The 23990-nt window shown below is 39.9% G+C and overlaps 1 protein-coding gene and 2 long non-coding RNA genes across 6 annotated transcripts; 1 reads left to right on the forward strand and 2 right to left on the reverse strand.

Moving 5' to 3' along the window:
• Positions 1-2153: 2153 nt before the first annotated feature.
• brd2a (bromodomain containing 2a) lies at positions 2154-14500 on the reverse strand. 3 transcript variants are annotated; one of them, XM_084380301.1, is made up of 12 exons: positions 13982-14500; positions 8932-9238; positions 8391-8528; positions 7913-8054; positions 7546-7745; positions 6918-7442; positions 6402-6530; positions 6061-6252; positions 5702-5964; positions 5043-5365; positions 4558-4686; positions 2154-4321 (listed from the first exon to the last, which is right to left on the reverse strand). In XM_084380301.1, exons 2-12 carry the CDS (start codon positions 9208-9210, stop codon positions 4194-4196), a joined length of 2448 nt encoding a protein of 815 aa, XP_084236427.1. In that variant the 5' UTR covers positions 9211-9238; positions 13982-14500; the 3' UTR covers positions 2154-4193. The 3 variants fall into 3 exon arrangements, with proteins under 3 accessions (XP_084236427.1, XP_084236426.1, XP_084236425.1); XM_084380300.1 differs by lacking the exon at positions 13982-14500 and adding an exon at positions 12371-13973 and having other exon boundaries at positions 2154-4318; XM_084380299.1 differs by lacking the exon at positions 13982-14500 and adding an exon at positions 12371-12845.
• LOC311273339 lies at positions 13021-16850 on the forward strand. 2 transcript variants are annotated; one of them, XR_014624658.1, is made up of 4 exons: positions 13021-13092; positions 14494-14679; positions 15264-15316; positions 15858-16850. It is a non-coding gene; the product is annotated as an uncharacterized lncRNA (long non-coding RNA). The 2 variants fall into 2 exon arrangements; XR_014624659.1 differs by lacking the exon at positions 15264-15316.
• A 5295-nt stretch (positions 16851-22145) lies between these two features.
• LOC311273340 lies at positions 22146-23780 on the reverse strand. Its single transcript, XR_014624660.1, has 4 exons — positions 23639-23780; positions 22618-22741; positions 22298-22413; positions 22146-22218 (listed from the first exon to the last, which is right to left on the reverse strand). It is a non-coding gene; the product is annotated as an uncharacterized lncRNA (long non-coding RNA).
• Positions 23781-23990: the final 210 nt, after the last annotated feature.

Below are 23990 nucleotides of genomic sequence, written 5' to 3' on the forward strand. Positions count from 1 at the left end.
TCTGCCCAACGTAACAGTTTTATTGTGAAAGTGCTCACCGGAAGTAATGTAGTGTGATTGTGTCTATCTTGACGCTAGCGGAGCGGAGTAGTTCTACAGTTTGACCACAAGAGGGCAGAAAAACCCTGATTATACTTTATTTAAATGACTGTCAATACCATTAACACGACAGTTTTAATTAATATTAACAGCATTTTCGTCTTATTTCTATCTTCCTAAGATGGCTGCTTCACCTCCTTACTGTACAAACTTACAGGAGTTGTAGTCTAGCAAGTAAGAAGGCTAAAGCTGAGTCGACATTCGGGGTTTAGCTAGCTAAAATGAGAGGTACCTGGTCTGGGATTTAGTTAGCTAGCAAAAGCCAAACCAGAAGTTAACTGCCTTGATGGAGAAAATAAATAAGAAATAGCTTCCTGGCAGCGTTTCTGTGTTGATTTATTTGTTTGTCTGTGTACTGTGACATGTTGTATGATAAAATGTAATCATATATTTCACGTCTTTCCACGGTAACAGTTTTATTGTGAAAGTGCTCACCGGAAGTGTCACAGTGTAATTGTGTCTGTCTTGACCACGGAGCTGCTCGCTGAGGAGAGCAGTTATCCTGTGTGGCCACTAGAGGGCGGAACATCCTGTTTAACATGTAAATACAATGATTGACTGTCAAAACTTTTATCCTGGCAGGTTAATCAACAAGCATTTTATATTTCCTAGAGTTTTTATAGTATCCAACTTCCTTTGAAGGCTGTTTGGCACTCATTTCTCTTTATAACACCCGTTTTTCATGTATTAATGACTTAGGTTGACCAGTAGGTGATAACACTTCATCCTGGGAAAGTCCCTGAAAGTCCAAATGTACCAACATGACATCACCAATGTAGTGCCTGATCTATTTTTATTTTATTTTTTATGTTCCCATTTCTTTTTTTTCCTTTTTTTTTTTTTAGTGTCTGTTCACTCTAATATAATTTAAATTGTAATTAATTGTTGCTTTACAGTTTGTACATTTTAACTTTATATTAAAATAATTTTATTTGAGAATGTTGAACATGGCCGCCTTCTCCCTCAACTAATTGATTTAATTTACTGATCTAAATGAGTCTATAGTCAAAGACATAATCAGCCACAGCCTACATGATCTATCTACATCAACATGCACATGCTGTTTGCATATTTAATCATTAAGTTTATAAGTGTTGTGAGGGTTTTTTCCATATAATTATAAGTCATTTTGACAGTTTTCATAATAAAATATGTAATTGTGACTCGTTTTTGTCATATGTCCATTTTGGTTTTGGTTTGTAACTGTCTTCATTTTTCTTTTTAAGGAGAACTCAGCCCATTTATTCACATGGAGCTACATGAAGCAGAATTTGGCAGTAATGCATCTGTCACTAAAACCCCAGTGGCTGAACTCAACTTTCTGTATTTTTCTGCAGCACAGGAGAGAACTCAGTGTTTCTACTGAGCTCTATTGTGGTTGCCAAGAACGGATCCTGTTGCTTAGTAACTTATGAATTTGCTTCATCTGATGTTCACAGTGCTGTCTTGCAAGAAGATTTTATGGAGAGTGAGCACTGGCACTAATGAAGTCCAAGTTAAACTCCTGCTGTAAAGTAACAAACCAAAGTGAATCCATGTGCATGACAATTTCATATTTTTGTTGTTAGCAATTTCCCAAAACCAGCTTGTTTAAGGTTCATTTAACATCATTCTGCTGTGTTTAACATTAAACCATCAGATATTTTTCACTGGAAATCATAATTACAAAGGCCACAAAACACAAATCATGACACGGTTCATATTTGGTTGAATAGACTGGAAATAAGTGTCAGCTTTTATTGTCATTTATTAATTCAAGGCAGTTTACATCAGAGATAGATGCCAGTCACTGCCAGTTCTGGATTTTTAAAAATGTGGTTTATAACATATTATTTCAAAAAAAGAACGAACCCACAAAGAGAAATACAAATAAGAAATATTTGCTTGTTCGTACTGTACTAAATTTTAATTACTGTCCACTGGAATAATAATTATACATTTACATATTTTTTGAAGCGTAGATGTCACCATTTACTCGAGACGTCCTCATTCCTGAGCTCAGTATTTTCCTACATTGACATAATCTGTAAATAAAATATCCCCAAAGTCGGTGAAAAGATGAACATGTCTCAGTTTATTTATGTACAGATGTTCAGATGAAACGATGGAGTCAAGTACAGAGGCATTTAGATTTCTGACAAACTTCAGAAAGGTAAGACTGACAACTCTGGAGTATTTTGTTGTTAGAACATAAAACCCCCCAAAAAAACCTTCGCTCGGCAGAGAAAAGCTCAACTAAGTTACTGAAGGAAAAACAAAAACATGCTCCAAGATTGAGACTGTAAAATATGTACACATCTACAATCCTGACAGTTAATCTGTGCATATTTCAGAATAGACTTTGACTTAAAAATCATTTGATTACTTTCATTATTATGAAAAAAAAAATCTCCATTCAAGTTCCTGCTAAATAAATAATCAGTTTCAAACATACAATAGTCCAATCTCAAGCCACAGGCGATTTTAAAAGAACAAAATGATACAGGCCACACCTAAATCACAAACTTGTTTAGTAGTACCACCAAACAAACAGTGCATCGTTATTACTCACAACATTAAACCATATGTGTGTCTACAGGTTAGACTGGCTGCTGGATCCCAAAAAATTTAAAAAGCCACTCTCGTTTTCACCAATCACATTGCTTTAAAAAAAAAAAAAAAAACTAACAAAGAGGCTAAAGGAGAAAAGTCTCACCATCCACAGCCTGAAGCTGCAGGTGAGAACCTGTCATTACCGTCTCTAAATCACACAAATAAGTAAACTTACTCTTAAACAAAATACAGACAATAAAACTTTCAGCTGCCAAAGATGTCAAAGGCCAAATAGTTTTAAAAGACAAAGCTGTTTTGCTTTTGTGACACCATGTTAAGAAGTGAAGGCCCATGGGAAACCAAGTTCAAATGCTTCACCTACTTGAATAAAATATCAAATGTAAAACTTTTATCTTCCAACTTTAAAAAACTCTTATGTTTTGTGATTTAAGTCAAACACAACTGAACACCAAAAGAAAGCAAAAGAACCAAGATGTAATTTGGGCACAGGTGAGTAGACAAGACACGTCCTCACAATTTATTAGCAGATTGGTCACAAGAAGAAAAATAGAACGTTTACAGAGAAATAAAAAAGACAGCACACATGGGAACAGAAATATTTATGTATAAACTGATGTGTAACTAGGTCACATTTCTGTACAGTGGCCAACCCTTTCAGACAAGTACATGAGTACACAAGGATGCAGTAAAGTAGTACATGAGTATGCAGGTGTTTGTCAGCTCCTCTGTATTGCATGCATTCTGTATTCTACTGAACCAAGGTGCTTCTGCGTGCAGACTGATTTTCAACGCCTGCGTCAAAACTATGAGGAACATCACAAGGCAGCACTTGTGGTGCCGGATCTCACAATCACACATGTGCATGCAAACACATACGTGACACATTCATACGGACACACTCGCACAGACACTCACTCACACACACACACACAAACACACAAACACACACACGTGTTTCCCCTCTACCTTCTGTCACTCAAGAAAAAAACCTAAACAAAAACTAAAACACAGCTCCGCCCACACCAGTTTATCTTTCCCAGAATGAGGGAATAAATTAGCCATAAAATGCTTCTTTATAAAAGAAAAATAGATATTTATATAACTGTACACCTCATCTATACAGCATAAGGACAGAGAGCACGGGAAGAAGGGAAATAATCTCCAGAAACGAGATAGATTCTGGCTCTAGCACCCTTAACCCTCCAACACATGCTTCGCTCTTCTCCTTTTTCTTGCAGGAGATGGAGCATCCCTCGCTCTGCCCAGCACAACCAGTTCTCCAGAGAACGGCAATGAGTCTCCTTTCCATCCATCCTCAACTTTTCTGTGTCCAGGACAGGATTGGATGAATGAGCCGAGCTCAGGGAAAGCCCCATCTCTCTCTTTCTTTGACACTTGTTGAGGCAGACCAGTTCTGCCTGGTGCTGGTCTCCTCTGATCCGTCCTGCGGCTCCATCGTCAGTAGCTCTACTGCAGTTCAGTCCACTTGGTGGGAAGCGAAACGTCCAGGGTCCCTCTCATATGGAAACCCCCTCTGCCTCTCAGCCAGAGTCTGAGTCGCTTGTGTCTGAGGACGAGGAGGACGAGGATGATGAAGAGGAGTCTGAGGAGGAACTACTGGCGCTGAGACGTGACGGCTGGGTGTGCTGCTCTGCGGCAGGTTTCTCTGCTGGAGGAAACAAATACGCACAATGAGCACCATGTCGTGCAGAACTCACAATACAACAAGTTTTTGACAATGTAACCCCCAACTTTTCCAACTAGCCATGAATCATATAGCAAACATAACCATCTGTTCAATAATCACAGTATGATTTTTCTCTCCATGTAATGCAGCCCTACTATTAATGCCATTATTTCCACCCCTAACACTGTGCTCTATTGATAACAGTATGGAGGACTTACGTTTGGTCTTTGGAGGCTTCTTTCCAGAGTTGAGCTGACCACTGACGTCCATCAGCCTTCTCTCCAGCTCCATTTGTTTCTCCAGTGCGAGCTCTTCCCGTGACTTGCCAGCTATGTTGTTTTTACTTGCTGCATTGAAACAGAAAAGTAACAATATCATTATTATGTGGGCAGTGTATTACATTTTCAAAGACCTACAGCCTATAGACTTCACTGATTTCTTTACTGTTTTGTATAGTTAAAAAGGCCCCAACAACCGTCCCTGTGTTCCATTTTATCTTTGAAGAATGAAGAGATGAGTATTTTTATCCATTTCCTTTTAGATTTTAAATCAACAGTGAGCAAAAACAAGCACATATATCCAAGACTAAAACACTAGATCAGAGACAGCCTGAACATTTGAATCAAGAGTTGACGAAAATCTTCTAGAAAATATAAATTATTCATATATAATTTCATGATCTCATCCTTTTCATTTTACTGACCATATGGCTTCCGAGGTTTCTTCCTCAGACACGTCATGACGTATCTCTCCAGCTCACGCAGTGTTGATGGCTTCAGCGTCTCGAAGTCGATCTCGATCTCTTCTGGGTTCGTGTCTCGGAGCGAAGGCTCACGGGACTGGATGATGTAAACGACACGGCCCAGCTTCTCGCCGGGCAGCTTGTTGATGTCCAGGCTCAACTGACGCTTCTCATCATATGACATGGGTGCCGTCTCCTCCTCTTCATCTGAGTCATAATGACTCACGATGGGTTCGTGGATCGGCTGAGGCACGCTGAACGTCATGCCCCCCGCCTTTTTGGATCTGGTGGAAGGCAGAAGAGAAGGAGATGGAGACTGTTAGAAAATGACAACAAACCTAACCTACAAAAGTGACGTCATAAAACATAAGAGCATGGTCATTAGATACTGCAAGCTGACATCATATTTCATGACTTGCAATATGGATGACACACACTTTATTTCTTCTAATGATACAATTTTTATACAAAATCTTACAACATTTAGAAATTTGTCCGACTTCCTTTTAAATGAGAAGCTTTTGGGACTTCTTGATGCATTTTCTGGGGCATCTGTCACATGCTCCAGTAAACACAGCATACTCTAATTCCAACATTGTCCAGCAGGTGTCAGCACTCACTTGCTCTTGTTGTTTTTCTTGCTTGGTGCCTTCTTAACCGGCACAACAGGACATGGTGCTGCTCGGTTGTTCTTGGGTTTTGGAGTCTTGGTGATTTTTGGGGCCTTGGCAGGTTTAATAGGCGGCAGCTCTTCCTCTATCTTCCGATGCTTCTCTTTTTCTACCTTTTTCTTCTTTTTCTTGTCCTTCTTCTCTTTCTTCTTCTTGGGTTTGACGATGGGGCCCTGAGAGAGTGCAGTGAGCTGCTCGTGTACGGCTTTCAGCTGAAGGGAGAAGACGGACAGATGAGTAAAAAATACTTAATCACATTAATGCCGCAGAAACTTGTATTTGAACATCTTTATGAGTTTAATACAGACCTGTTCCTGCAGCTCTGCCAGCCGGTTTGCCCTCTCCTCCTCGGAGTCGGAGCTGGGGCTGCTCTCGCTCTCCTCACTTTCACTACTGAGTTCACTCTCTGATGACGATGAAGATGAGGAGGAGGAAGACGAGGAGCTAGGGGGCACTGGAGCCTCATCTGGCATTTTTGCAAAGCAGAACTCGAAGACATCCTACAATAATTCAACAGTATGTGAGTGGACCAGTTTAAAAACACGAACATTAAATGATAAGCAGCAAGCTTAATTAATTTCTATGTGTTTCTACTACTACTACTACTACTATAAAAACTACTACTATATCAGTGGAATAAGTAAATTACCTGCAGTTTTCTGGCCATGGCCACCACATCATGATCAGGGGGGTTGTACTTGTAGCAGTTAGAGAACATCAGTCTCACATCAGCAGAGAACTGCTGGGAGTCCAGATATTCTCTGCTGTCCATCTTCCGCTAAAGATAACAGAGAAGTAGAGAGGTTTACACCAAATACTGTATTTAAGAAAAACAAAAAAAAGATAGCACCATTGTCTGCCTATTCTCCATCAGAGAAAGTATACCTGAATAGAAGGTGAAAGACAGCTACCAAAAGATGTACATCATAAGGCTAACATCTGATTTCTTCCATCTTTGAGATACTTAAAAACTATTTTATTTAAAGTGCCGCCTGTGGTTTAAGTGGTTTTCAAAGCCCTGCATAGGGGCAAATGTTACCAAAATGTCACAGTGTTGCCCTGTTTTCATTCTACACTTGCTACTGTTTACAGCAGAACAGATAACACCCTACTACTCTGTTCTGACAAATGTTCACCATTGTTTGTGTATTCCAGAGACAACTACCTTGATGGTGCTGAGGTCCATGGGCTGCTTAATGATGTCATGGTAGTCATGAAGACCGAGCGATGAGGCATCAACTGGCTTGTAGAAGGGCCAGGCATATGCTGCGTGCTTCTTTGACAGCAGATCCTTTAGGACGGCGTTGCAGTAACGCAGCTGGGGGCTGAGCTTGCTGCGGCGCACCGGTGGTGGCACCATGGAGTCTGGTAAATCCTTCTTTGGGGGCTTGATGGGTCGCCCACTCACTCCTCTCCTGGCCGCTGCTGTAGTTTTGCTACCCATCATCACCATCCCCATCCCCATGCCCAAGCCCATGCTCATGCCCATCCCCATCCCCATGCCCTGACTGAGGCTTTGGTTCATGCCCAGACTGGAGCTGTGGTCCACCCCCAGAGAAGTGAGGGTGAGCGGGGAGTCGTGACCACCGCCCATCCCCAGGCTGATGCCGCTGACACCCATGGTGCTCATAATGGGCATGGCTACAGTGGTCGGGGTGGTGGTGTCTGCTTTCCTCTTCACACCTTTTTTCTGGGGTTGAGGAAAAGACCATCAAGAGAGGGTGAGGTCTCCTGAAATGTATTCAAAATGCTGGCAAATTCTGAACACATGAAGACAAGATGTCAAATGTTACCTTAGCTGTGGGCTGTGTTGGAGGTAGACCCGTAATGGTAGGGATGCTTTGTTCAGTTGGAAGGGAAGGGGGCATGCTCTTGGTCAAAAGTGTCTGTGGGGGGGTAGAGAGAATGGAGTCGGGTGTTTCCGGGGTGGGAGGTGAGTAGGCCGACTGGGAGACAGCTGGGACCTGATGAGCAGTCGTCACTCCTCCTGAGACTGGGAGAGAAGAGGATGAGAACAGATTCAGTACACAATTTGTGCTCATACGCATGTGTGTGTATGCACCTTATGACAGATTCTATGCATGTACTGTATGAATGATGACTGCAGGCAACATGTCTGTCTGCAGTGGCCTGCTTGCAGCCAGTGCTCACATGAATTACCTCTGCCTTTTCTTCCAGGTTTGCCTGGTTTGCTCCTCGGAGGGGGAGGAGGCAGCTCTAGCTCCTCCTGGGGCATCTGTGCCACTTTCTGCAGGAATGCCTTCTCCAGAGACTGGGCCATCAGCACTATGTCATCTGTAGGCTGTAGGGGAGGAAAATTTGGGGGGAAAATGGTTACGACAGTTGAAAGTAGACAATTTATGAAATCAATGAAAAGAAAAGAAGAAGAAAAAAAAAAAAAAAAAATCAACCACACTTTTCTACACACAACAACAACTCAGGTAAAATGGTCTTTTTATCCCAAATCCCCCTAATTAAAACTACATTTTGCATCTGAAACTTTCATGGTAGAGGCGAGCTTCTGTCAATGCCTTAAAATGATTCCCAGGGGACTTAACTAATATCTCTAACATAAAGTCTGCATTTTTGCCAGGATGTCTAGGTTTACACTCTGACACACACATGCTCGAAGTCTTACCTTATTATAAATGTAGCAATTGGTGAACATGGTGTTGAAGTCCTGCATGCACTCACTGGCACTGCGGTAGTAATTATTTTCTAGTCTCTTCTTAATAGTGCCCATGTCCATGGGTGTTTTGATGATCTTATGATAGTCCTGAGAAAGAAAAAGACACCGTCAGGGCAGGAAACAGTAACCACTCCATCCAAAATAACTTTTTGACAAAATTAAAGACATAATAGGTAAAACTCTAATGATTAACCAATGACTTGGCCATGTGGCTACAAATAGATTGAAAAGTTGTACCATTAGCCTGTTAGATGTTAGCTTATAATACAACTAAAACATCAACAGTGATGGTGACACTGTTTGAGAGTGAGAGAGGTTTAAGAAAACTTTTTGTATTTTTAAAACAGTCCCTGTTAAAAACATCTTATGTCCCCCACTTTAACCCTGGACACACTGAGTAAAGCTTCACTTTGTTTTGTGGAGAGGAGCAAGTAAAAAAGGGATTGTCCCTTCTTAGATAGATTTCCAATTTCTTGACATTCACACTCACAGGCAGGCTGAGCTTGACTGCGTCTACAGGTTCATGGAAGGGCCAGGCAAAGTGATGCCTCCACAAAGACTTGAGCAGGACTTTCTGTAGGAACTGAAGTTGGTTGGTCATCCTCCCCTGCCGACTGGGGTCTCTAACCGGGGGCTGTGGGGGTCCCGGATAGGAGCTCTGATTGAGTGCAGGTAATCCAGGACTCTCGAAGCCCTCATAGAGCAGTGATGGTTTTCGGATGCGTTTCCCGGCTGTGCCAGAGCTCTGGTCCATCGTTGTGACTCCCATTATGCCAACCTCGACCCCGACAAGGGAGCTGTAGAGAATAGTTAAAAGACTAATTAGCTATTTAGTAAAGGCTGTTTGAATGACTCAAAGACCACTTGTGGCAGATATATTTACTAGCTGCTCGTACTGAACAGCATTTGCTCTTCACCTCAACAAAATCAAACTTTAACAGTTAGACTAATATAATGGCAGGTTTTTTTTGTAAGAATTAAGATTTTTTTTTAATTCTGAACATTTATGGTATATATGCCACCCTCTAACTCCTGGGATTAATGTGAACACTAATAATTGTCCTATGTGTCAGCCTGACATAATGTTCCCTTTGTTGATATCCTATCAGATTCAGTTAATCCTGCTATCCCTACTTCACACCCACAAGCATATAGTAAAGAGTAAATCCCCTTCACAAGGGATGGATTGTCAGTCACACGTTTCCCAGCAAGCCTCCGTTAGCCTGACCTGGAATAGGCTCCTGCCAAATCAGCACTCACAGTCCCAGGCGAACAGTCATGACTACCACTTCCTCTTCTCTACATCCATCTCACCAAGTACACAGACAGAAGCTCCACCCCCATTTCCCTGTAGAAAAACACTCACCCCAAAGGATTGTGGGTGGAACCATCTTACAGGTTACAGTAATGACTGTTCGAGTTTTCCTACAGTTATCACCCTAACATGACCTAAAAATTTAGAATATCGCCTGGACCAGTCTACTAACAGTCACAGTGTAATGCTTATGATCTCTTGAATAAACATACTGCAGTGCCGTACACGTCCACATTTTTCACATTTTCAGAACTGGGACTCTGTTGGGCACTGCAACGTGTAGTTTTTACTGGTCACACTGGGAAAGCAAGCAGTGCAAAACAGTCTATGCAGAACAAGTCAAGGGCTTGCATTGGCCTTTAAAAATGCACACGACATGTTTTAGCACAATCAATAAAAACAAGAACACGTATAAAACACACTTTTATGGAGAGGTTTTTGCAAAACCCTGACGTGAAAAACCTGATGTGCCATTTTATTTAGCATAATGGTATTCTGCAAGCCACATATAATAATTTTATAGGCCCAAACACTACCGTAAAAAACAATTCCACAGATATAAGGGCACCAGTATTGTGTACCACTGTAGTGACACTGTGGCAATGACCACCGGGCTGGTTCGACTACAAGACAACAAGGTGCGCCCCCTCCAACACAAGAGTATTCAGCCAGGTAGGACAGACACTAGACATCAAGTAAATAAAATACAGATACGGAGCCAGAAATCCGGTGCAAATATAAACTTCCCAGAATGCAGTTATACACTATTATGAGTTGTGCTGCCACTTGACACCAACATGTCCAAAGCCAAACTCCAGTTTACATGTTAATATTTATATCACCGTGAAGGGATTAAAATGAACACGTGTGTATTGCGATGCCCCATACCACTTAATAAAACAGACTGTTTTTAAGGTCCATTACTTGTTCCAGTAGTTGATTGTTGCAATGCTACATATGCTAATGGTTGCCTTATAAACCACTCTCAAAAATGTTTGATACGCTCTGATGAAAACCAGTTACTTGTTGACCATAGGCATCTACTCGTGCAATACATCCAATTAATCTTCATGAAATAATACCAGTACTGCAAATTTTGGTGTCTAGGACCATCCTCTTCCTCCGTCGTCAACAGCATTAACTCACCATAGGACATCTCCGCTGGCCTACCGGCACTGCAAAACAAAAACTCGCTCCAAGTGCAAATGGGGGCATTTAGGGTCATCTGTGGGAAACCCTACAATACTACTTAGCATCTGTTGTCCATTTGTTTGCATTGTCATTGTTGCATGTCCTTTGCAATCAAGGTTCAGATCTAGAAAATGTTTTTGTCTAACCACTAAGAGAAAAAAAGAAAGAAAAAAAATTGATGCAAATAGTATTACTGTGTTTGCATCGTGCTGTAAATAAGGGGTGCCATAAGACATTTGTGTCTCTACTCCCTTTACCCCAGGCTTTTCTACACTAGTCCACCATATTCAACAAAATTGTTCAAGATACAATAAGTCAATTTAGCTATCACTGTAACAGTGGGATAATAAAGAGGAAATTGGTCTATTCGAGTTGTTTGTGGTAAAGAAATCCGTTTTGAATGATACAACTTTTGGAAACACATTTGACAGTTAGTGTACTTTATTATTAAAAAGGAAAATAATCATGTACAACATTAACAACACTAAACAAAACATATGTTATGTTAGCTGTAAATCGGATTAACAAATAAATATGAATAAAATGCGTGCCGAGGGGGAAAAAAGAAGAAAAAAAACACTTCATACTAAAATACAGTAGAGTTGAGTTAGGCTATAAATGGATCAATTCACAGAGTTGGTGTGAGTAATTCACACCACAATTAAAGTTGTTACTTTACTTGGGTTGAGTGATATTGAGAGATGTAACCAGGCAACCAAATGAAACACCCAACACACATGGGTAGCTGCTTTAGCCCTAGCGCTACAATACAGTCGTACTGATCACAACAACCTCTGATCGTCACATGGCTACAATAACAAACCTAGTGGAACAAGAAGCAATAATATCGGTACGGTCGTCTCTTTGTATCTGGCAACTGCTAACACTTCTTTAGCTCAAATACTTGTCCGCCTCGCCAATCCCCAGCTACATGATTAGCGTTACCAAAAGCTAACGGTGTTGTTAACGCACCTTTAGTCGGGCCGTTTAGGTCAGAGCACTTGCAATAAAATTACAATTACACAAAAAAAATGCACCGCTCCCGAGTCATAAAGTCTGGCCGAGCCACTGTTACAGACGAGAGCTCGCGTTTGTAAAGCTAATGCTAGCAGAGCTAGCACCAACTGCCAGGCAGCGGGAGAGAGCGGCCAACGGCAGAGGCGCTCCGAAGATGGCGCCGGCGTAGTGCGAACAACAGTCGCAGCTTGTTACAACCCACAAACAAATTTTATTCCCTCAACACAAATTTCGCTTTAACGACGCGATACTTTTCTTCCCGTAGTACAATCAGTGTCCATGTCAGTCGTCCACTCGTACAGCAAACACAGGGTGCCAGCAACGATATTTTGGGGGGAAAATCATGTCAAATGTTTACAATATTCCCCCTGATGGAAAGCTGAGAGTCAATTTTACCGGTAGATACCTGTCAAGGAGCGGGTTAACAGCCATATCCATCAGGATGGATCCGGATTCTGTTTTTAGCTAGACTCAGACCTGGACCCGTCTCTGTTCGTCAGTTTTCTCCGCTCCCCGCCACGGTGAATTCCTGTATTCTGCTTCGTTGAAATGGCGACGATGCGACTACACCCGTTCATTTATAGACCAGCCGTTCACCCTATTGGATAGACTCCCTCAGAATGTCAACGCCCTCGGAGTTTCTATTCGCTGCTTCCGGTGTCCGTCAAAGTTGCCACACCCCTCGATACTGACGCTTCTCTGCCAATCTTTTGGGCCAACCTATTCGCAAGTTCTTGCTGTCCGTCAAGGCAATTGCACAATACTATTGGCCGAGCCTATTCAGTATTACAGCAAAGCCGTCTGTAACTGGTTCCTCAACATAATCCTGTACAAAATGCAAGGGCAACCAGGCCACCCTCCTCCTTATCATATTACATTACGTCAACGTGTGCAAAGCAACGGCGGGGATTGGTCAATAAGGTTGTAACGCGGGCTTCCAGGGTAAATACCAAGAACCCTATTGGCTCTTGCACTGGGTCACGCGTACCCTTCAAGAGCCAAGAGCCTCTCCCCAGCTCACTACTTACTGGAATATCCGCATTTCTGTCTTTCAGAAGAGGCACACAGCCGCCATTTTTAAGTACAGTGGCATCGAGTATTACACAAGAGTTACTTGCAATACTGGAGGTAAAACACTGTCAACACATACAAAACGCTGTATATTTTCCTAACAAACACAACTGAAACAATTTTCGTTCATCTGCTGCAGTTTAAGGCCACCATTTCAGAACAAGTCAGACAAGGCCTCTATGCCTCACAAACAGCAACGGGGAAATAAGATCAAATCCAAGCTTAGACTTTAAACCAAATGTAGAAAGACGAGGCTGCAACCGCCATTTACACCAAGGAACAATAAAAAAGACCACACCTAGCAGGGTAATAAGAGCTTCCACCTATTCACTGAATGACACAGCACTTTTCTCTCACTGACCTTAAGCTCCATTTGAACGCAGTAAAAGCTGCTTTAGCCCAACAAACTAGACAATCACATGAATAATTGCGTTATTTACGGTAAAACATTAAGGTCGAAAGGACGTCAGAAGAAAATCAATCTGATAAGGGTTTGAAAGTGCAACGACCAGGCATGACCTCAAGGGTTTACTGGCGATCAAACGAAAAGTTTTTTGTTTTTGTTTGTTAAACCCCATCTAAATTATGAGATGAGTAAATTCTCACAAGAAATCTGTAAAAGCGACCGACACTAAACGAGTTTGACGACACAAAATGGTTACCTAACCACAAGCGCCCATCCCCCACACCAAGGTTACAAATTCCCTACAATGTCACTCAAACAAACGATGAAAAGTAACAAAAGATCGTCACAATGTGAAATAGCCTATTACTTAAGTTTTGGTAACTTCACGCTGTAAAAATACGACATATACAGTTAAAGTGGTAAGTTAGGTTATCAAAGAGACAAAGAAATAACATTAAATGTTTTAGAAAGTATGACATAAAAACCTTGACTTTAAAATAAATACAAATCTCGACAGGTAAATTCCAAATAATGCGAAACCTTTCTTCAAATAATCTTCTTGTCTTCCACCTCGATACTTTTTAACCAACACATTTCCCTCAAACATGTCCGCCTTCTTCCCCCATTCCCTCCGCGGGGTGGGGGAGGGGAGTCATGTGATGAAATAAGCCTGAGCGCACTGTTTATCAAAACTTGAACACGTGGCATTCCGCAAAAACCGCAATAAAACGCATCCACAGCTTGTCCTTTCTCGTCAAAACGTCCCCTCCATATCCACATCTTGTGATTTATACAAAGTATTGGGCCCAGATTTGGAAATAAAGTTGGCAAAATATCCGAACAAAGAGCATACTTTCGACCGGATTTGGCTCGCTCCGATTGGTCATGCTTGACCACGTGACGAGGACGAATTTAGTAGCCTAATATTGATTGTGTTATTTCCCAAACCTCCTCGGTTGTAATCCTTTTATGGTTGCAATAATCCTTTACAGCCCGTGTGTAGCGTTCGAGTTTGTCTTAAAAGGGTAAGAAATGTCTTTTTTTTTCTCCAGATGACGATTGCTGTCGATCTCAGTGTATGTTGCAACACGAGGCATTGCGCATGCGTCCCTGCCATGAAGACGCATTGGCAGCGATGCACTGAGAATCCAAGAGGCTGATCTAAGAGCAGTTTCGAGTTGTTCACACGATGAAAGGGGAGATTCCACATTTCAGTGTTCCCAAGAAAAGAAAAGGAGGTGGGATTGAGCTGCAGGCGAACTGTCGGTTTTCAGATTAAAGCAGGAAGAAGCTTCGAGCTCCACGCTTTTTGTAAAGATGCTTTACAAAATACAATATTTTTGTATTTGTTTTGACCAATGATTCTGACCTCTGAACTACAACTAGATTCTATCTAGTACCTATCACAACAGTGTGAACATTTCACCATTAATTTCTTATAAACCACAAACTGGAGTAATCTCATAAAACTAAAGAAACTTTATAAATCAAGATGGTGAAATCTAATATCTAATCTAATGATTCTGTGTCTCCTTTCCCAAAGAAATTTTAAACCAGTTTGTATGTTTTTTAATTAAAGATTTGACGTTGACTATACTATGATAGAAGACATACCATCAGGGTCAGAATGTGCCTGTGAACTTGCGCATATGTTCATAATTTCTTGAATATTCCACATGTCTATAATAACATAAAACAGACTGGTGGCCTCTGATAAATGGGGAGTTTGACCCACAGCTATTACTGTAATCTACAGATGATTGGGCCCATAACTACATAATTCAAATGATAAAAGCTCTAATGTATTTTTAAATGTTTTAAGGGTTTTCCAGGCTTGGTGTCAGCCATACTCCAGTTCTGCATAAGAAATACTGTGTGAGTATACTGATATCGATGTGCTGTGGATTGGTCCACACATCAATAATGTAAATATCTAATCAAGAGATAGGCTGTTGTGTTTTATGTTTTTCCTCATTTACCATAATTTCTACTTCTATTATGTATTATCATGTTTTTGTCTGAAAAACATAAACACACGTTCACATTTCAAACTAGTTTTTGAGCGATTTCTTTCATCAGTCTTCTCACCTGCTAACCATATGAAAAAAATAAAATAAAATAAAAAAGCCTGAAGAAGAATTGTCATTGCTCCCAAAAAGGATGAAGGGACTTTTCATTTACTGATCTGTTATTAGACCCAATTCACAATGTGTTGGGTTACTTTTCTATATTTGGTGAAGAAACAGGGTCCGACCTGAATATCCAGGAACACCAGTGTAGGCAAGGGAATGGGAAGGAGGGAGGGGTTGGTGGATTACGTCAGAATCAGCCTCCTCTGACTCATCAGTGCTCTTTTTCTCCCTCTCACACACTCTCTCTCTCTCTCTCTCCCTGTGTGTCCCTTTGTTTTTTTCAGCGCTTGGCTGCACCAGCTCGTCACATGATGAAAATCAGTCCAAAATGGTTGCCAAGGAAGCTCTCTCCCTCACAACGCCTCAGTCCTGAGTCATAGGTTGCCAGAGTTTTAGCAAATCTACAGTAACCAGTATTCACAGCCAAACCCCAGGATCATGGCTCATTTTTATGGTGTTTTGCATAAGACTGGTGTCATAAAAAGACTGCAACAAAGTAAGTGTATTCTGAGTCTTATGTATTTTGTGTGGTTGTTGTGATTGCACAACTCTGTAAATCTAGGACTCTGCCTCGGTCCATTTACTTTCTCTCACTATGGCTGGCATGCCTTCCCTAGCAACAACAGTCCCTTTGACAACTGATACAAGCAGCAGTTCTCAGATACAGAAGAACAGCGGGCATTTAAAGACCAACTCGCAAGTTGGAGACCCCGACAAAAAATACTAAAACAACAAAGTCTGTTTTCTTCTTGTTATTGCATTACATTATGATGGCTTATACCTGATGCTCTCATAGTGTGATATTCAAATAGTTTTGATTAAACCACTGTACAAGGCCTTTGGTTTGGCAGATTGGTATATAAATATTTTTTAAGTATGGAGCTTTGTACATTCCTTCTGTGGATATGTATATATTTGATGTGTCTTCTGGGGCCCTCAATATGCATTTTTACTATGTTTAGTTAACATGTTTGGTATTTTTCTCTTCTTAATGATATGAAGGTTTTTACCTGATGATAAGGTCATTGTATATTTAGATGGTTTGGATAATATTGTACTTATAGGATTCAATGTGCATATCAATTGTTTTTGTAAGGTCTGGTATTTAATGTATGTGTTGTTTTTTCTTGTACTTATATTTCTTGTAGTCACATGACCTGTCAGGTGATCCCTTTGTACAGGTACTAAGGTTTGTCTCTTCACTTGTTTCATGTCAACATGTGAACAAGAGTCCATAACATCACATATGGAGGTAATAAATGTGTGTGTGGACATTATCTGGTATGCATACTTTATTTTTGTATTCTTCACTTTTCCTTCAGTCCAGCACCTAGTGTTTAGTAACATGCTTGGATGTTTGGCTATAAACTTTGTTGGAGACTTCAGTGAATGATGTAGACTACTGTATAAACTAACAAACCAGATGCAGTGTAACATACGAGAGTGTGGTCAAGTTTGACAAGAAATATGGGTGTCGATGCTAGTTTTAACACTGATAAGTTGATAGTGTATATTCATATGCATATACCGACCACAAACACATATTTATGAGTCTGCCAAATGTCCAAAACACCCTGCAGGAACAGCCACAGAAAGAGAGATTGACTTGTGGTGTAGGTTATAGTTATAGTAGTTATAGCTAATACTATTCCTATTCACCCCTGTTGTCACCTCTGTAAATCATATTCTCTCTGAAAAATTCATATCTATTGCAAGCGTACTTTCATGTCCCCCACCCACACGGATGCACACCCACACAATCACCATGTCAAGAGTGCTACTTACGTTATCTCTGTCCATGAAATTGTTTTCTATATTCACTCACAGTATTTGGCCCGAGCATGCTGATATTTCCATTTCCAGCTATTTTCATTTGCATTCCAGTGTGTTATTGTTTGTTTTACACGCCCGTATTCAAAAACACACCTGAATTGTTTTCCAGTGTGCTCTGTTGTTACTGCAAAGGTCTCTAGTCTCTGTTTTCCCTTTTACTGCTTAGTCTTTTCCAAAAGTAACTTTTAAATGGATTTACAGCAGCTATAGATGTATTTTTCTTACCTTTATCCAATGAACATACAGCAGCATGAGTGTGAATTTAGCAGCCCTAGCTGGTATACAGCAGCCTTTTTAATACATACAGCTTTTTAAAATATGTCACAATACTTGAAATGCATAATTACATGAATAAAATAAAAATAACAGGGCACCTTTTCTCATCCTGGTCTTTGTGTTTTAAACTTAGGTTTAGTATCAAATTGTTTTCTTTCACACAGTGGACATTGCAGTGTGTTATGTTTGCATTTGCAGAACAGTGTCCATTTCCTGAGTTATAAATCAGCGATAAGCAATCATGTGGCATAGAAATCCAAAAGTCTGCAGGTGTCCAACCAAAGACATTGTCCGGTTAGGTAAAACATGCTTTTTGTAAGAATCATAACATAGATTGATAAGACTGACTTTTACATGTTAGTGTAAGACACACTGTATCTTACTACAAGAGACTATTTTAAGTCTTAAGTGTAATCGTTTTTGCTAATATATTTAAATAGCGTCACATTTTTTATTTAACTTTGAACTGATGCCTTTCTTCAAAGCTCATGAGCAGCACAGTTCCAAGAAGAGAACTATTTAAGTCTAGGAAAACAACAGCTGCTTACTTATGCAGTCATGCAAAATGAGTTGTAAATGTGTGTACCTGAGTAGGGACACTTCATTATACTCTCAAAAAAGGGAGCAGGGACTGAGGTAAGTGATTTCCATCCGAATGGAGGTGAACTTTCTCCTCCAGAGGGTTGGTGGAAAGAGAGAGAGAGAGAGAGAGAGAGAGAGCAAATCTATTAAATTAAAATGTTATCAATGCTGTTACCAGTTTATTTTTTATGTAATTGTGTTCATACAGAACCTGTGCACCACATAAACCAGCAACAGGAAGGGAAATGCTTTGAGCTCGTACAGATAAAATCAACAAAGATGAGCACTGACATGAAATGAGATTAAGATTAACAAGCTTCCTAATCCCTTATGTGTAATCTCTTTTGTAGCATATGTCTCTGAGCCTTTGCAGTTTTGTTAGAAGGGCGTGGCTTTAATGTTTCTTTACTCTTTCGGGTCAAAAAACTGAATGTGTGTTTTCCAGTACACATCAACAGTATCCACACTGGCATCAAATGAAAGAAGGTGGAAAAAGAAAGAAAAGGAGAGAGACTCAAGGGACTGCAAGACCGCGACAAGAGAGAGGGAGAGGACTGTGTGTGTGTGTGTGTGTGTGTGTGTGTGTGTGTGTGTGTGTGTGTGGTCTGTGTGTGTGTGTGTGTGTGCGTGTGTGTGTGTGTGTGTGTGTGTGTGTGTGTGTACACACAAACAGCATGGGCTCAGGTGTAAAAGTCTGGCTTGTCATCCAATTGTGCCTCCTCTCCCCGCCTGTTTATCTCTTCCTCAGGAGGATGTGCAAAACAATTAAAGAGGAAGCCTTTCAAAGTCTCCAACTGCTGTAACTGTATTTATAGTTGTTTTATTCATTCTCGCATTTGAAAATGTATATTTACCAGAATAGGCTACTCAGCAGCTGAATGCAGTGATGGTTTTTAAAAAGGAAAGCCACTCACAGAATTTAATGACTGGATCTTCATTTGTATGAGTAATTACTGAAATAGACCAGAAGTCTTTTTTTCCCCCTCAAATCTTCTTTAACTAAGTCTTCACTTTCACTTCAGGCAGTTTAGGCTACCCCAAGTATATAAGGGCATAATAAAGTAAGTAATTACATAAAATATGTAAGAGATGTCACAGAAGAAGTTTGTCAGTGCCTTGACACAATATGAGCCAGGTGCACCAAACATGCTGTCATAGCTGTTGATCGGATCAGGTTTTAGCAGACAGTGTGAAATACTGTTTCTTTGAAAGGAGATTATCTCAAACCTTGTCCGGGAATTAAGTGTGTGGGTGATCTTGTGATAAGACAATAGTCCTGATTAGTAACATCAGCAGGAAAAACACCTGACCAGATATTATAGATTAGGTGTAAATTATACTCATCATGTAATATGGCCCTATAAAAATACTTTTAAAAGCAAACAGTTTCCATTTTTTAGCAGAGACTTTGTGTGTGAGATCTGAAGTTTCAGTAAACTGCCAGGCTTGACTACTGTTTCAATGTGCCATCTAATGACCACTCCAGGTAACTACAGTTCAGGTTATTGAAATATGTTGTGTTATGTCGCCATCTGGTGGTCACTAAACTTGATAAGTAAAAAAGAAAATGTTGTCTGCAGTCAATCTAAATTACGTAAATGATGATGTAAAATGTTAATCTATATTTAGTCTGCATCAGCACTGTTAGTGTGGGACAATGTAATCCAAAGTAACTAAATGAATGGAAGCCTGTAATTGATGATACTTCAGTATTATTTTTATTCTGAAAGACTTTGATACCAAGAAAACTCATAACAATGGCAGTGTAAACACAGCATTCTTTTAAACTAATGTTTTATTAGGAAAAATAGCGGATATAAAAAAATCCAACAAAATATAACAAGAATATTTTATGTATCATATCTGCAACATTATATTTCAACTTCCTCCTCCTTAAAATGTACCTCCACTGCCACTCAGCAAGGAAACACAAACAGATATCTGCTTGATTTTACTTATGAAGTCAGACTGCTGACTCTCCATCTTGGCTTGAAATACATTTTGGAACACACTTTTATACAACGAGGATTGTGGATTTTGTATCACTCACATGGAAAACACAAGAAAGGATTTTTAAAATGGGATATACGAACAGGAGAAATGATTCCACTATTTCAATATTAGTATTTCTGTTTTTGGTCTAATGTAGAGTTATTGTTAGAGCAGTGGCGGATTTAAGAAATTTGGGGCCCAAGGCAAAGGCAGGCATGGGGCCCTCTGAAATGAGAAGACAACACACAAAACAACAGGTCAATTATACAGATACACACATTTTAACAGAATACACATGTATTATTTGTTTTACCTTTTGTCCCTCTCTTCCTGTCCCTTTTTCATGTTGTCTCTCTCCCTCATTCTGAAAACAAACACACACTAAACACAGTATAAGACTCTGACCCAGTGGTGAAATGTAAGTATATTTACTCAAGTGCTGACTAGACATATTAGGATTTCATGCAACTTCAATTTTGTCTGCTCCGCTGTATCTCAGAGGCAAATACTGCACTTTCTACTCCACATCATTTACGTTGCTGGTTACATAATTCAAACCCTTCCTGCCCAGTGAAAACCATGTACCCTTAAAATGATGATTTAATGCTAATATTTGTGATAAACTGAAAGAGTCTTCCTTTGTGGGGTGACTTCTTCAGCCAAAACTCTTTAAAAAATCGTCTTGGGCCAGCTGGAAAATACATCATGACAAGACTTCAGTGAAGTTAGTTTTAAGTTGGATATTCGACATTCGCAGCCACTCCAACATTTCAAGTGCACCGTATTGCAGACTTCAAAATAAAAATGTGGGATATTTAAAGCAGAGATACTGTGTTTAAAGCTATTGAGAAGCTATTGAGCTAAGATGCTAATATTTACATATAGCCTAAAAATTAATAAAAAATTATGAACAGATGTAAAATGTAAAAACAAGAGGTGTATCTCACGCAGCCAGTGTAGGTACATGATCCCACACTGATTTTGAGTCAATTGATCACATGACCTGGAAGCTATTGAGCTAAAATGCTAGTATTTGCTAAAAATGCTAATATTTGCTAATAAAAATTAATGAAAAATATTTAGAGATGTAAAATGTAAAAACAAGAGGCGTATCTCATGCAGCCAGTGTAGTTACATGATCCCACACTGATTTTGAGTCAATTGATCACATGACCTGGAAGCTATTGAGCTAAAATGCTAATATTTACATATAAAAATTAATAAAAATTAATAAAAAATATTTCGAGATGTAAAACGTGAAAACAAGAGGCGTATCTCATTCAGCCAGTGTAGTTACATGGTCCCACACTGATTTTGAGTCAATTGATCACATGACCTGGAAGCTATTGAGCTAAAATGCTAATATTTACACATAAAAATTAACAAAAAATATTTCGAGATGTAAAACGTGAAAACAAGAGGCGTATCTCATGCAGCCAGTGTAGGTACATGATCCCACACTGATTTTGAGTCAATTGATCACATGACCTGGAAGCTATTGAGCTAAAATGCTAATATTTACATATAAAAATGAATAAAAATTATGAACAGAAGTAAAATGTAAAAACAAGAGGTTTATCTCATGCAGCCAGTGGAATAACATGATGCAAGACTAGTAGGGCTCCAATGATTTTATTATAACATAAACATGTCCCTTGTTTCTATTGGCATAAGGGACATTTCCAGGTTTTGTCCATGGACAGACATGAACCATGGAACTACTGGTCGCAGTTATCACATTGGATCTGTTTAATTGAAAACAAATTATATATTTCATTATTTTTTTATTTATTATTATTTAACACCTAAACATTATTATATATATTATATATTTTCATGGCTATATAACAATTCAACATGTCTTTAGCTGTTTTTCAATTACTTTGTGCTGTACAATGGCAGTTCCTGGTCCTGGTGGCTTGAAGGTGGCACACATAGCACAGCAATTTTGATCATCAAAGACTAAAGAAAAAACATGTATTTAATTATATATACCTCCTATCTATCTTGTTTTTGATTTGTATGCTTAATTAGCCTTTACCTGAGGCTTCCAGGATGTGAAGAGCCAGATCTCTCCTCTCCTCCATTTCTTTTTTTAGATGTGCTGAAGTTCATGTCAGGGATGGCTGGGAAAGCCTTTATCAGGGCTTTTGCCATCTAAACAAGATCAAATGCAGGTACTTACAACAATAATGGGGGGCATATAATAAACTACATACACTCATGATCGCTATTAAAAAAAATGTTATCTCTAGTCACACTATAATTTGTACATTTGCCGATACTGGTTCACATCAATTAATCTTTCCCAAGAAAAATTCCTACCTCACATATCATGAAAACAAATTGTTTTGGGCTTACCTTTACAACAATGACACCACAGCTGCTTCATCTTGTTGGAGTGAATGGGACATAACGCCCCCTTTCCACTTGACATCCACCCATTCGTCTTTCATGACATGTGCGCCTCATCATGAAGTGCTCCCTGAATAAAGTGTATATTCATCATTCTCTTTAAATTCAGGTCCCTCGTGTCCAGAGACTATCACACACATTTGCTACAACCCAATGAATAACCAATGTTTTCATTAATTACAAATACTCATTCATCATCACCATTTTCAGATCAACCCCCAAGATGGAGATACACTGTTCAATTTTAGGAACCGTTTTCAAATCTAAATGAAATTAAAATGAACTTGTTAAGGATACAGTGCAACATCCATGCAGGATACAATGATTGCATCCTGCATGGATTTCAGCTAGTCACAGTATTGAAAACAGGAAGACACCTAGCAAAATAGAAAAAGTTTCCTCTCTGTTAGCTCTTACTACAAAACATGTATTCAGGCACATGCATCAATTGATAACATTTTGAACTGACATTGCTGCAGATGTAAAAAATGTACCGTGGGTCATTTTTATAATCTATTTTACAAGTGAAGTCCCAGCAGCTAAGTCATAGCTTTAAGGTCTGAACATTGAATGCAATTGTATAAATCACTGGCTTTACATCTTTGATCAAGATTTTGACCCATATCATTTTAGAAATGTCATATTTTACCTTTTAGAATTATCTATCCCAGCTATTGATCATTAAACGAGCCTTGGCATGTGGCCCATTTAAACACTGTATCCTCAACAAGTTATTTTTAATTTCATTTAGATTTGAATACAGTTCCTAAAATTGAACAGTGTATCTCCATCTTGGGGGTAGTAGTTGTTAATTAACTTCCTTAAGTTACATAGTTTCTGATGTTTTCTCAGCCTCTGTAGCAAATAGAAACGAAATTCAAAGCTTACTTCAAAATGACTCCGCCTTCAAGGAATACTTATCGATATAGGGGGGAAAAATCACCACTTGGACAGTTTTGATACTCACTAGTTTATCTCTACACGACGGACCCTCCCCAACAGGTGTCGAGGTCGTCGTTGTTGTACCTGCCGGGTGTGGGTTGCTAGCCGCTGCCGCTGCCGCCGCTGCCGCTGCCGCTGCCGCCGCCGCCGCCGCTGCCGCCGCTGCCGCTGCCGCTGCTGCTGCTGCTGACAGTAGTCACTTTCTGTAACTTGGAGATCAGCTTTCTGTTGTCCTCCTTCTGTCTCCTCTTGTCAGCTCGGCTGGGGCAGCTTCTTTTCATCTGTCTCTTTTCTTTACTTTTCTCTTCTATACTCTCCTCTTCTTCTCTCGCCACTTCGCGCCGTTTGTTTTCGTTTTGCTGCTGTCTTCCTGGATC

Source organism: Pagrus pagrus (genome assembly GCF_965226575.1).
Source record: "Pagrus pagrus genome assembly, chromosome: 17".
Lineage (NCBI taxonomy): Eukaryota > Metazoa > Chordata > Actinopteri > Spariformes > Sparidae > Pagrus > Pagrus pagrus.

What these genes read in the sequence shown, in the direction of transcription:
- brd2a (XM_084380299.1), bottom strand. Translation starts at nt 12,402, where the DNA reads ATGGATATGGCTGTTAACCCGCTCCTTGACAG. An exon ending in CAGTCAAGCTCAGCCTGCCT is followed by an intron (nt 8,529 to 8,931) that starts GTGAGTGTGAAT and finishes TTTCTTTCTCAG; the next exon opens with GACTATCATAAGATCATCAA. An exon ending in CCATGGCCAGAAAACTGCAG is followed by an intron (nt 6,253 to 6,401) that starts GTAATTTACTTA and finishes GAATTATTGTAG; the next exon opens with GATGTCTTCGAGTTCTGCTT.